General features: G+C 39.8%; 2 protein-coding genes across 2 annotated transcripts; both read left to right on the top strand.

Annotated features, from left to right (window-relative positions):
* Positions 1 to 2137: 2137 nt before the first annotated feature.
* hyal2a (hyaluronidase 2a) lies at positions 2138 to 7448 on the top strand. The gene is made up of 4 exons (XM_056392661.1): positions 2138 to 2385; positions 3591 to 4563; positions 5157 to 5246; positions 6305 to 7448. The coding sequence occupies exons 2-4, from the start codon at positions 3634 to 3636 to the stop codon at positions 6686 to 6688; spliced, it is 1404 nt and encodes a 467-aa protein (XP_056248636.1). The 5' UTR covers positions 2138 to 2385; positions 3591 to 3633; the 3' UTR covers positions 6689 to 7448.
* Positions 7449 to 8059: 611 nt separating this feature from the next.
* hyal1 (hyaluronidase 1) lies at positions 8060 to 11987 on the top strand. Its single transcript, XM_056364954.1, has 4 exons — positions 8060 to 8168; positions 8482 to 9386; positions 9480 to 9569; positions 11268 to 11987. The coding sequence occupies exons 2-4, from the start codon at positions 8484 to 8486 to the stop codon at positions 11583 to 11585; spliced, it is 1311 nt and encodes a 436-aa protein (XP_056220929.1). The 5' UTR covers positions 8060 to 8168; positions 8482 to 8483; the 3' UTR covers positions 11586 to 11987.
* The last annotated feature ends 1786 nt before the right edge of the window (positions 11988 to 13773 follow it).

The raw sequence follows: 13773 nt of genomic DNA, 5'->3' as shown, positions 1-13773 counted from the left end.
GCAGTGTGATCCTACACACTGCATGTGACCAACAGAGTACTGAACTGAATGAATGATGGTAATGTCCTGTGTATCTTATTGATACATAAAGCCACATGAGTTTAGTTTAGGTCAGTACAAGTCAGTTTAAGAGTGCATTTTCAGGGCCTCAAGGTGTGTTTAGGCACTTCTCACCCATATTTTACTTGACTCATTAAGGTCAAACCTGTTCCAATGAAATTCCCCTCATCCCAATTTACCAATTCACATGATTACCCGAAAGTATCGCAATTCTGTAAGTGTTTGTTACGCACATTGAAAGCGGCAAACTGTGTTTCCAGTTTCCCTGCCATTGTTTTCGCTTCCTGATGGTCCCTGACTTCTGCTGATGTAATGTTCAGGAGACAGAGGTCAAAAGGAAGATGAGACCACAGGGAAAGCGAGCCATTCCTTTGTTCCTTTCCCTCCCTCTTCATTCACATGCTCTACATTTTCCTCAAACAAACTGCAGAGACAGAGGGGGAGAGAGAGAAAAAGAAAAAAAACTGATGACATGGTGAAGTGAGTCAGCAAAGCTTGGAAAACAAATGGCGGAATCGACTCTGACACAGGAAAACATCTCACTTCCAGGCCCCCACTTCACCCCGATCATGTGCTCGGACATCCTTAAGCTCACGTGTATGTGCAAGGGAAATGTCTAACTTTCAGATGAACACCATTCTTCAAAACCCACTCAAGGACTTCTGGGCTCAAACACCCATTTTACTGGTGATGACAGTATGGGGTACTTTGACAGTATGGGGTACTCGGAGCCATTGCCAGTCGCTGTCACCACATGCCTCAGGCAGCAGTGACATCTGTATGCCAGATGCCTTGTGCCCACTGTCTGGAGTATGCTCAGAGCATTAGTGGAAAAAAAACATAAAAATCCTTCACTTAAGTGGCAACACATCAGTGTCAAAGAAGTTCATTGAAACTAGAAAACCTACATTCGTCTTTTGACCAAAATAAAATGAATTATCAGAAACATGTCCTCAAGTATACAAGAAACATAATTATTATGATTATTATTATTACGAAGAATGGTTTATCTGAGACTGTTGCAGCTCTGGGTATAAGTGTTATTTTAACGTAGTAAGTGGTGTAATATAACTAGGGACGTGTACTTCAGTGAGGTAAAAATACAGTATTTCCCAAAGAATCGTTTTGGAGTAAAAGTAAAGGTTCAGCAGTTTAATTTGATTCCTCAATCCAAACACTGTTTTTGAATTTGTTTTTGGGAACAGGTTTAAAGGTATTTTTTAAATAATCTTATTGTCGGCAGTGGGGTTGTGCATTAACATACCATCTGCCAAAGTTATTTCATGAGAGATACAGTGTGTGTTTCTGTCTGTCTCTTCTTCTATTTGAAGTGCTGTGCTTGAAAGCTATTTCCACCTTCTAATCATAATTTCACAATATACAAATTTGAATCCTATGACAGATTGATTATTTTCCACCCGTCCGTCAAATCAGATGAAATCACATCATGTAACTTCCTCTTTAACTAAGGCTGTTTTTTTTGTCTTTCATTTAGCTCTACAGTATTTGGATATGTTATAGTCAAACACTTGGCATTTGAATCAAGTTTGCAGTACCAAAAGGCATCCTTGCATGTCTCCAGAGTGAAATGAAGTCCTCACATTATTTCTAAATACCATATTATTTATAGGCTACAAATAATTGTAATGTAGGAAGGTCACCGGAACACAGTAATCAGATTGTGGGCATGATCTTATTTTTAGGGATGTGGCATCCTGGCCCGCTGTGACCTCCTATGAATCTTGACATTGCTCGGTACAGTGTATCTGTTTCACGGCGTGGTGGCAAACTTCTTGGACTGATTCATTCAGAGCTGTGCCGGAACAAAGGGAGTATCTTAAAAAAAAAAAACCCCACACATACACATTACAAAATCAAAGCCAAGACTGACTTAACTGATACCTGGAGTTAAGTGTAGACTTGAGCTGAAGAAAGACGTTTCTGTACCACATTAGACACGCGGACGGAGGTGTTCAGATTTCCCGTTTGCTTCGCCACTCCTCCCCCCCCCGTGTTCGCAGTGTAAATGGAACATCCTGAAAGTGGTTTGGCACTCGGAGTAGGCGAGTGGCGACTGACAACATCGCAGGGGGTAACTTCAGTTTCTTCACTTCACTGACGGAAGGAAGACCGAGAGCCGTGTTTAAAAGATATCGCTAAGCAACGCATGCCCTTGTTAAAAAACAAAATCTCTATCGTCATTTTCTCACTCCAAAGACAATGTTCACTTTGAGTTTTTCCAATTTGTTTTGAGGCGACAAAAAAAAACGCGGCTTAAAGTAGCAGGCTTCTGCTTTTTGGGAATGCTTCAGTCTGCCAGGAAAGGTAAGTTTGTCCAGCTGCAGGGAGGAGGCTTGTGTGAATTAACTTTGCTTTTACTTGTCGTTTTGCTCATTCATTGCTAAAGAAAACGGTCCAACAGTAAAATGCAATTGAAGTCGATTTATGTAACAGAAATGGTTATACGTTGAAGCCCATACAGCTTGAAGAGCATTAGAAATCTACACTCACAACTATGGGAAGGTGCTTTTAGTAAATAAAGACGAAAACGAAGTGCATTTTTGTCATTGTTTATCCAGGTTGTTTGTAGATAGAGGAATAGATACATACTTTATTGATCCCCTAGGGGAAATTCATGATTCATGTAGCATTGATTATATACAGATAGTTAAGTACAACAAAACGTTAATGTAATTTAAGCTTTGAATTTAGATTATTACTGGTAACCACTGGAAAATAGTAATAAAGTACATTTATTCAAGTACTGTACTTCAATACAATTTTTAGGTACCTATACTTTACCTGAGTATTTCCTTTCTATGTTAATTTATACTTTTGAATATGGTACTTCTTACTCCTACATTTATTTGCCAGCATTAGTTACTAATTATTCAGATGATTAACACAAAATATAATCAACTAGTGAATACAATTATCCAAACGTATTTATATGGATTAAGCTACACAGCAGTACATTATACTGCTTGACCAGCTGCAATAGTAAACTGATGTACAATGAATGCATCAATAATGATCCTCCAGTCATATGATAAATATCTTTCTGAAAAGGGTCATTCTGCATTGTGAGTACTTTATTTTGAGTACTCAGGTGAAGTTTTGAATGCAGGGCTTTTATTTCTACCTTTACTTAAGTAGAACAACTACATTTCAATCTCTGTTGTAGAGCAGAGTGACAGTCCTTGGTCAAGTCACATCTGAAGACATATAAGAGAAAGCCTCAGGTGTTCTGCACTCATACATAAAAAGACGCTTTCTATAAATAAAATATCAAATCCATCTAGGGTTTGTTGTGATTATTTATCTGTGCAACCCCTGTGAGTGCAGGTTTGGTTGTTTCCATTTAGTGCACAAAACTATAACAAAATTGCACTGAACACATCAGCATATTTGTACAAACTCTTTATTTCTTTTTGAAATGGTGACTTCATGAACGAATGTACTGAGGAATGACAGTTAATATGAAAAATAAACTAAAAAAACAAAATTTCAATCTCCTCTGTGACTTGTAGAGCTGAGAGTGACGGTCCTTTCTGTTGATCCACATCTGAAGACATGTTGCACTGGACTCTGTGTGACTGTAAGGTGCTGTTGCTGATTGTTCTACTGTGGGACTGCCTCTGTGCTCTGGGACTGAAACCCACAAGATGGCCGCTGTATTCCCAAAAGCCTTTGCTCCTTGCTTGGAATGCCCCGACTGAGGACTGTGCCCCAAGGCATGGCATTCATTTTCAGCTCGACCAATTCCAGATCGTGGCCTCACCCAATGAGGCCTTTGTCAAGCAGAACCTCACCATCTTCTATAAGGACCGCCTGGGCTTGTACCCCTACTTTGAGCAAGATGAAACACCAGTGAACGGGGGACTGCCACAGGTGGCCAGCCTCTCACAGCACCTGGCGAAGATGCCGGAGAGTGTGCGGAAGTATATACGTGAATCAGGGGCCAAGGGCCTGGCAGTTATTGACTGGGAGGAGTGGCGCCCACTCTGGATACGTAACTGGGAAAACAAAGATGTTTACCGCAGACATTCTCGTGAGTTGGTGCGCCAGAAGAACCCAACATGGTCTCCAGAGCAGGTGGGAAAAGTAGCCCAGCAGGAGTTTGAGATGTCCGCTAGAAAGTTCATGCTCGGGACTCTCAAGCAAGCCAAGAACCTGATGCCCAACCAGTTGTGGGGGTTCTACCTGTTCCCTGACTGCTACAACCACGACTACAGGCGCACTCTGGAGAACTACACAGGGCGCTGTCCTGATGTGGAGGTGGCTCGCAACGAGCAGCTGAAATGGTTGTGGACTGAGAGCACGGCCCTCTTTCCCTCCATCTACATGGGCACTGTGCTGCGCTCCTCGGCATCCGGACGGCAGTTCGTCCGGAACCGAGTGAAGGAGGGGATGCGTTTGGCATCATCAGGCGATGGGTTGGCACGTCCTGTCTTTGTGTACACCCGGCCCACCTACGCCAACTCCATGGAACAGCTGACTGAGGTGACGCTCTAACTTTAGAAACTCTGCCGGTCATGAATCTGGGTTCTCTTTCTTTCTTTTTTAACCACACAGTGTTCTTGTGAACTTTAAAATGACTAATGTGTTCCTGTGCACTGTCGGTCATGTATGATACTAAACATTTCTGAAGCAGGGGATATGGGCTTTTTTGTTAACTCTAAATCACACTGTGGCTCTAACATTCAGCACTACCACACACTCCCATCTCTCTTTCTCTCTGATCAGTGCATGCTGCATGGAGCTATAGCTCTCTGCTTTTCCTTATCGGCAGCCACAGTCCTTTCCTGTTCTGGTAGCAGACGGACACCTCAATACCTCTCATTTGTGAGGAGAAGGCAGGATGGGTGTTGGTCAAGTTGAAATTCTCGCTAACACCCTATAGACTGTTTCCTTATGGGAGAATGAACAGATAAGAGCTGGTGATGTATTTGACATACAGTAGCTTATGACCCATTAACATTTTGACCTTGGTAAAGTGATACTTAACAGTGTATTTTCCCTCAGTTTGACCTGTATTTTTACTAATGTAAAAGGTTAAATACGATAGGGTTTAAATGCTGTATCATCTTTTACAGACTGACCTTGTCTCCACCATCGGGGAGAGTGTGGCTTTGGGAGCAGCTGGAATCATCCTGTGGGGAGAGGCAGGCTATGCAAGCAGCAAAGTAAGCATCCACACCCTAATTATGAAACACATTAATCACTCAAGACACAACTCACAAATTTGGCCACAAACGTCATCATCTGGTAAGCTTTGACCTGCTGCTCTTGCCTGTCATGTGTGCAGTCATTTGAGAACTAACAGTTATTCCTCAGGGCTCCAGTTCAAAGATAGCGACTTGAGTCACATGAGTGTCACATTTAGGCTGATAGGTACTTGGATCTCATTTTCGGTAAAAAAAATCTTGAAATCAGCCATAAACAGTTGTGTTGTTCCCAGTTGTGAAAAACCAGTTTTTGCAGTATGGTGTTTTCAGTCTATATCTTGCATTCACTTAAACTGACAGAAATGAGAGAAAATGATTTTGGTTGATTTGCTTTTGTTTGAAATCTTCAGTGGACTAATATTCACAGGAAGAGCAAAAAAAGCACAAGATGTACAGACAGACATTTATTGGAGCAACGTCTCTTTATTCCATAATTTGTTTTGCCAAGAGGTTGATCAGTGTCATTTCAAACAAAACAATGATATGAATATGGAAATATTCCATCCATATGATCTTTGTGTTATAGTGAAGGAGTAGTGGTACATTTTAAACATCCTTTCTGATGAATGTGATTCCTGTTTGTCTTTATTTTGGATTAACCAGCACACCTACACTGAATGTGAGCAGGTGCCTCACAACTGTAATTAGTTATTTTGATTTATGAATGTAAACTTAGTAGCAGTCAAGACTTGCACACCATGTCAAGCCTCTATTTTTTCAGTTTGTCCTGAGTCAACAAATATATATAAGAGTTGCATGTGTTTTGCTCAATCAGACGTAATAAGAATGAATGGAGAAAGATTAATCAACAAGACTGGTAAAGTTCATCATAACCACATTATACTTTAAATGAGGGGTTGATATTACACAGAAGGTTCATGCTGTTTCCTTTAATCTACTTCGAAAGTTACCTGAACTTCACATCCATGAAAGTCTGAATAAAAGATAAGGACAGTTTGACTGTGAATGTTGACCTAGTTGAATGAGTGATTATCTATTTTTCTTCTCCTCTCCAGAACAGCTGTTCCGACCTCGCTGCGTATCTACAGGGTCCGCTGAGTAAATACCTCTTCAACGTCTCCACGGCAGCAGAGCAATGCAGCAAGACCTTGTGTGGTTCTCACGGCCGCTGTCTGCGCAAAAATCCAGACAGTGATGTTTACTTGCATCTGAACTCCGGATCCCACAGTATCACCAGGGTGGAAGGCAAGCTGACAGTCACCGGTGAAGCGGCGACGACGAGTTTTCAAACTGATTTTCAGTGCCAGTGCTACAGCGGCTATCAGGGAGAGGGCTGCGATCAGACGGACCCTCTACACCAGAGAGGGACGGCCACTCAATCTATGGCATCAGCACTGCAATGTGTGATCTTACTGATTATCTCTCTGATCCTCTGCTAATACACCATGAATACAGTAGGCACAGCTGCATTTTGTATGTCAAAGTATAGGAGCATACAAGATGACAGGTTGAGAGTTTTTGGGAGTGAGTTGCTGTAAAATGATGATGGCACAAAGTGAAATTTTATAAGAAACACTGTGGAATTTGCAAAGTTATATTTGTTTATTACTATTAATCCTTTTTTTTTTTTTTTTTTAAACAACGGAGGGCTCCCTGGAAATGACCATGTTTACATTTTGCTCTCGGTTTCCTCTCAGTCACTGTTTCCCAAGGTGTCAAATTCCATGTTTCTCATAGAGAGCACGTTTTTTTGGAGGAAATGTGATGAATGAGTTGACGTATGTCAGTCGCTGTGTGGTGAAAGTGGAATTGATGCACTTAAATCTGGTAATAGCACAATATATTTGAAGTGCCTGATCTTTTTTTAACATGACCTCTCATCATCTTTTTATGGAGGCAGTAAAAGTGTTACTATTTATTTGAATGTATTTTTAGGTGTTTTATATGATATTTTATTGTTTTTATGTCCAAAACATGACTACTAGTTTTCTCTTAAAATGCATTCATTACTCCATTTATGCCAAAAATTACAGTCTGCAGCTATTTGACTTCAGAAGCACAAACATTGTACACACAATATAAAGAGCAAATTTTGACACTTTGTATGTTCCACAGTTTTACTGACATTATTACCCCTGTCTCCATGCTGTTTTCTCAAATTTTGAGTTTTTGTCCAAGTAAATAAACCTCTTTGTTGAACCTCTTGTGTTCTCTTCAGTTATAATTTCCAGTTACAGAACACATAACCTGAAGGATGATGGTTTGTGTGTCATATTTTCAGCGTTAGAGGATACAGTAAAGTTTTAAATGTGGTTTTCAGATAATACAGGTATAGTTTTGTTGGTTGCAGTCAATAGAAATTAAGCTACAGGGAAAATACATGTCACAATTGGTCACAGAGGGGAGGCCAAGCCAGCCAGTCGTCAGGGAGGGACATTTTGCAGGCTGGAGCCTCATACCACCCTCCCCATGTAATTGTAGGGTGCTGTTAAGCCAAGAGTTATTTTCTACTACTTTTAAGAGTTGAGCAAGCATACATTTAAATTTGGAGGTGGAAGAGTTCATTATGGCTTTTTTTGACAGCCATTAAGGGTAGAACCTTGTAGTCTTTCCACGCCTCCTTAATAAACTATTTATCTTTAATTATATTTACATGTTTTATTGAAACAAAATGAAAACTGTTAAGGATAATGATGGGGTGAGGTTTAAAAGTGCCTGTGACTTTAAATCTGTCTGTCCCATGAAATGATTTGCATGTCTCTTCTGATTGGTTGCTGGGAAACCTGTGAGCAGTTCTGGTTTTGTTACTGCCCCTTTTCCTGCATGTCACTCAGATCATAAGACTGCTGATTACACATCCAGGCCTACAGTCAAGTCAAACCAAGTACATACCAATATCCTTGTCCAGTGTTTCATTAGGTAAGTTAGTGTTTGTAGCTTTGTCTAATACATTCAGCTTTTATTGTATTACTTTAAGTTTATTACTTTATTCCAATATAGCTACACTGCAACCTGTGGAAAACCACACAAGATTAACAGACAAACAAAAGAACATGTTTAGTCAAAAGCTGAAATTCTTGGAATTTAATCTAGATTCTGAAAATGAAAAGAGACCTTATTCGCTTTGTATTTTGATCATCGAGACTCCGGTTGCTTCACAACTTTTAAAAAAATGTTATTTCAATATCCATGTCCTAAAATGTTTGTATTGCTGTCTTTCTCTTTTTTGCAGACATGGGTTCCTTTTGTCCCGAAGCCCTGTTGTTCTTAAATCTGATCAGCCTTGTTTCAGGGCTGGAGGTGGGAACATCATCTTTCTCCCAGGTGCCTTTCCTCACTGTGTGGAACGCCCCCACTGCCAGCTGCCTCTCTCGGTATGGTGTGGACCTCAACTTGGGGACCTTCAACATCGTCCAGAACCAAAACCAAATCTTCATGGGGGAAAACATAACCATCTTTTATGATGAAAAGCTCGGTTTGTATCCTAGATACAGCCAAGGAGAGGCCATTAATGGCGGAGTCCCGCAGAACGCCAGTCTTGATGAGCACCTCCGAGTTGCCGCTGAAGATATCCGCAAATATATCCCTGACAGGGATTTCCAGGGCCTTGCTGTGATAGACTGGGAGAGCTGGAGACCTATATGGGAGAGAAACTGGGATAGTAAGGAGGTGTACTGGGAGGCATCAAGAGCACTAGTGAGGTCCAGGCATCCGGACTGGAGCCCTGCAAAGATAAACGCTGAAGCCAGGGTGAAGTTTGAGGAAGCAGGGAGGAACTTCATGGAGGAAACACTGAAACTGGGGCAGGAGAAAAGACCCAATGGGTTGTGGGGCTACTATGGTTTTCCCAGCTGCTACAACTATTATGACAAAAGCACACAATACACAGGGAAGTGTCCACCTGTGGAGATAAAGAGGAACAACGAGCTGTTCTGGATGTGGAACAGCTCCTCTGCTCTGTATCCTGACATCTACCTTAGCCTCGAGCAGCGAGGCCTCGGCAGAGAAGTGCTCCTCTACGCTCACTACCGCATCCTGGAGGCCATGAGAGTGGGAGCTCAGGTCACTCCATCATCACCACCTGTTTTCCCCTACGCTCGCATCGTCTACACCTACACATTAGATTTCCTCTCTCAGGCAAGTAGCAGTTGTTTGAACTTGATGCTGTTTTAAGATACCTGTCATTTTTTGTATCTTCTGTTACCCCCCTCTTTTTTTTACCTCCTGCAGGAGCACTTGGTCTACACCATCGGGGAAAGTGCTGCTTTAGGATCTGCTGGGGTGGTCCTCTGGGGCAACCACGCTTTCGCTGAATCTCAGGTACAATAACTAACCGAGTATGTGTCACTTTGCATAAAAACCATGCTTACACTGACTGGTTTACTCTCAGGTTTTCTGACCGTCACCTTTTTGGTCCTAATATTGAAACCATCAGAGCGGACGCATATGAAATTGTTTTGTTTTTTTCTTTTTTTAGAATGTGAGTTAAAACAGGTCACACAACTCATCTCTAGTACATCAGGTCTTATTTACCAAATACTTTCAGCTCTCTGGCCATTACCAGGGTAACATATGTTTGAGAACATGAACTTTAAAGGAAGGGTGTGTTGAGGTCAACTACAGATTGATTTAGAAATTAGTTAGTTAGAGTTATTTATACTTATAGAGTATAGAGTTTTTTTCTAAGAGACTGAATATTGAATTTACTGTGGTTTTAGAAAATTTGTTTGAAAAATTCGGTGGGAGAGAATGCAGAATTTGCTGTTTCATAGTATAAATCGAGATGTGAGCCTTGAAAGTTTAAGATGAAATATTGCAAGAGTTGTAATGTTGAATGTTTAGTGTTTATGGTCACTTATATTTCTCTTTGTTCTAAAATTGTTCTAAAAGGACGATGATGATGTAATTTTACTTACTTATTATCCATGGTGATTTTATAAGTCACCACCACTGACTCATAACTGACTAGAAGAAAAAATAAACTCAAGACACCACCGTTATGAAATCAAGATAGCTGAAAACATTTAAGTGAATAAAACATGCCATACTGGAAAAGAATAAGAATCATTTTGATGGACTTGAACTGAAACTCACACTGTCCTGCACCTCACTGTGTGTAAGGTGTGTAAGCTGTTTTATATTGTCAACAAATCCCATGAAAAGACCAAAACCTCATCTCAACTCGATCTCTGCCCAAAGCTCATATTATACTACTAAATACACACACCTCTAATAACAGATCACAAATATACGGTTTCCTTTAAAAAAAAGAAAGGCTCAGTAATTCTCTAAACAGCTGGAGACCGTGTTTTTTAGCAATTACTCAAACGGGAGTAAATAATGGCATTTGTTTGAGCTGCAGGTTAAAACACCACTGCTCCTGTTATGAGTATTTACGACAGCAGGATGGTGTATGTTTGATTGAGTCAAAATAAAGTACAGTACATGTTCATGGTGTTCATGTGTTTTAAACAGTCTTTGGACAACACTGGAGACATGGCACAGAGGAATAAGCTGTGCTTGGCTAACCAGACAATACTTGTTAGTAGAATCAAGTGTTGGTTGTGGTCTTTTCATATAATAACAATAATATTATTAATAATAATAATAATAATAATAATAATATAAAATATCACCAGAATTATCCTCAAACAATTACTCCCTCAAGAGTGCAATGTCAAAATCATACTGTGAGTCTCTCACAGTATGATTTTGATAAAGTGCTGATGTACAGATCAACTGCTGAGAGGGGGCTTTTCTACAGATGGCTAATTTGTTCAGACCACTAAAAGCATGTTTAATTAGGCTCAGTGTGCTGGGATCTAAGTCACATGACATCTCACCTGCTGGGATATAGGTCTGTTTTTTGGTAGGGCATTACCATATTACACCTGAGCATATTAGCCCATTAAGTCTTTTTTGTCACTCAGACAAAGGTGTCCGTTATGTAAAGCTGTGTTAAAGCTTTTATTAGCAGTTCTTTGAAGCATCAGTCTCCGTTCTCTTTTCTGCTCTCAGGCAACATGCAACGCTGTCAAATCCTACATCGATGACTTCCTGGGTCCTTACCTGGTGAATGTAACATCAGCGGCCACTATGTGCAGCCAGAGTGTGTGTTCCTCTAAGGGAAGATGTCAGAGGAGGGACTCGAAGTCATCGGCCTACCTCCATCTCGACCCTGCTGTGTGGAAGGTGGTGTCTCCAGATGGGGGGAAGAACTACAGAGTTTTGGGACAGATGAGTGCACACGAGACAACATTCATGAAGTCTGAGTTTCAGTGCAAATGTTTCCCAGGGTGGGGTGGTGAGAACTGCTCCGAGCCAGTTCAGGGATAATAGACTTTCCTTTAAGGAGGTGATCCAGTAACAGTTTTGGTTGATTAAATGGTAGGAAAGTCTGTAAAAAAAAAAAAAAAAAAAAAAATCCAAAAATGAACCACGGCAATGATAGAATGAGGGTTGTTTGGACCAGAGGTAGACCTCTGCATGAGTGCATGTGGTCTCCTGTGAAAATGATTTTCCCAATCTATGACTAATTTGTTTTCTTAATTAATTGCTTTTGTAATTTTCCTTTGCTTATATAGGAGATATAATGATCCAGGTTTTAAAAATAAATCCCAAGTTTCTAATGTATGCAGAATGATTTTTATGTAGAAGTGAACATGTCTTATAATAAACGAAGAATGATTTGTTTAATGATAATAATAAAATATGCAACTGATCAAATCCACCCAAAAAGTCCCATCCACTCAATCATTTTTGCTTATTGTTACTTCACTTGGACGTTTGAGCTTCTCTGTGCTGAATGATGTATTTGCAGAGTTTGACGAGCGGAAATAAGCTGCATGAATTGGTAATGAGGAAATATTCCATGTCCATTACAAAACTACACATCGCAATAACCCTGATTCTCTCAAAGCAGTTGGCTTTGAGATTGTGTGTGAGTCCATTAGAGGGGAAATAGATTTACTTTTAACTTTTAATTACCTCACAAGGAAACCTTTTGACTTTCGACATTTAAAGCAGCAATATTTCCAGGGCTTGATGAATCTTTTCATTTCGTTCCATTTTTATAGGTGTATGTGAGAATTATTTTGAAATTTCCTCCGAATTTTTTTGAATTTTTTATAGCTTTCTCATTTGATTATTATACATTTCATTGTGAAGATAGGTAGTCTGAAATATAATGGTGACATCAGTGCAATTTGGTTAAAAAAATTGTTTTTATGCTAAGTCTGAGACAGACAGTGGTGGAAAATAACTAAGTGCACATAGTTAAGTAAAATGGTACTTGTAGTGGAGTATTAACATTTCATGGCACTACTTAATATTTATAATATAGGACATATTTTGTATTACATTTAGTTGACATTCATACTAAACTTTAAATTACCATATTATCAGCCAGTAAAATATGATTTATTGTGAGAGTTTAAAGCAGCCAAAGGTATAAAGCAGTTACATGTGTCTCCACATTGATTAAATACATTAGAAAGCTGTTTACATCAGTAATAATAACCCAATAATATGATATTTTTTGGAAACAAGCTCTATTAAGAGGCCATTCTGCATTGTATGTATTTGTATGGTGTAAATTGCTACTTTTACTAAAGTAAAGGATTTGAATACTTCTTCCACCACTGTCCAGAGGGAACACAGGCCATGCTGAGGCTTGAATTTTGAAATTTAGTTTGTAGGTTTATGACCAGCAGGAGGTGTTGTGGGACAACTAACGAGAAGAAAGGCAAAAGACATCAAGGTCAGAGCCCTGGGTGTTATCACAGAAAGAGTCAAATAACTGTAGAGGAAAAAACATATTTGACTCAGTATGTCAGACTGTGATAACTTTATACCTCAACTCAAGTTCCCACAATGAATTAAACCCACTGTGACACAGAACCAAAGAGAGCATAGGGTGACGTTCGATTGATTTATGAGTGGCATGTACAATGTTGTCTTATCTGATAGCCACCGCTGCTTCAAACTGGTGTTGTTGATTGTAATTTCCCTCCTCTGTCCCCCGAGGCTCAGCAGGCTGGAGGAACAGAATCCCACAGGACCTCACTGTTTCCTGCTTCCGGCTTTATCATCACTGGCTGGATTGTGAGGAAATGAGGAGCAGAGATAGAGGCTTTTTTTTTAAGCTGTGGAGAAATATCTGCAGCCTGTGCTTTTTAAAAATAAATAATTTTAGTCTTTAGAGTTGATTGTGCTGGTTTTTCTGGACAAGACAAACTGCTCAATTGGTTTTTCAAAGACCAAGGATGAAATTTAATCCTGAAACACTGTATTTACCTGTAGTTACTTGATAATGGCAGGAAAAACATAACAGCACTCTTAAAATGATTGACAGTTGATGCTGGTTCTCTGTTCATTATTATTATTATTTTCTTCACCCTGGCAGCTTAAAATCCACTCTCTCTGTCCAAATAAAGAAAATGAATAATATTAATGATGTGCTGCTTTTAATGGGCTGAGGATCATTAGTTATTTTAGAAACAATATAAAAATCATTGTATTCAAA

This window comes from Seriola aureovittata, chromosome 2 (assembly GCF_021018895.1).
Source record: "Seriola aureovittata isolate HTS-2021-v1 ecotype China chromosome 2, ASM2101889v1, whole genome shotgun sequence".
Lineage (NCBI taxonomy): Eukaryota > Metazoa > Chordata > Actinopteri > Carangiformes > Carangidae > Seriola > Seriola aureovittata.
This window is presented reverse-complemented; position numbering and strand designations above follow the sequence as displayed.

Coding starts and splice junctions, on each gene's coding strand:
- hyal2a (XM_056392661.1), top strand. CDS start 3,634: ATGTTGCACTGGACTCTGTGTGACTGTAAGGTGCTGTTGCTGATTGTT. Junction 4,564..5,156: donor CCATGGAACAGCTGACTGAG/GTGACGCTCTAA, acceptor CATCTTTTACAG/ACTGACCTTGTCTCCACCAT. Junction 5,247..6,304: donor CAGGCTATGCAAGCAGCAAA/GTAAGCATCCAC, acceptor TCTCCTCTCCAG/AACAGCTGTTCCGACCTCGC.
- hyal1 (XM_056364954.1), top strand. CDS start 8,484: ATGGGTTCCTTTTGTCCCGAAGCCCTGTTGTTCTTAAATCTGATCAGC. Junction 9,387..9,479: donor CATTAGATTTCCTCTCTCAG/GCAAGTAGCAGT, acceptor TACCTCCTGCAG/GAGCACTTGGTCTACACCAT. Junction 9,570..11,267: donor ACGCTTTCGCTGAATCTCAG/GTACAATAACTA, acceptor TTCTGCTCTCAG/GCAACATGCAACGCTGTCAA.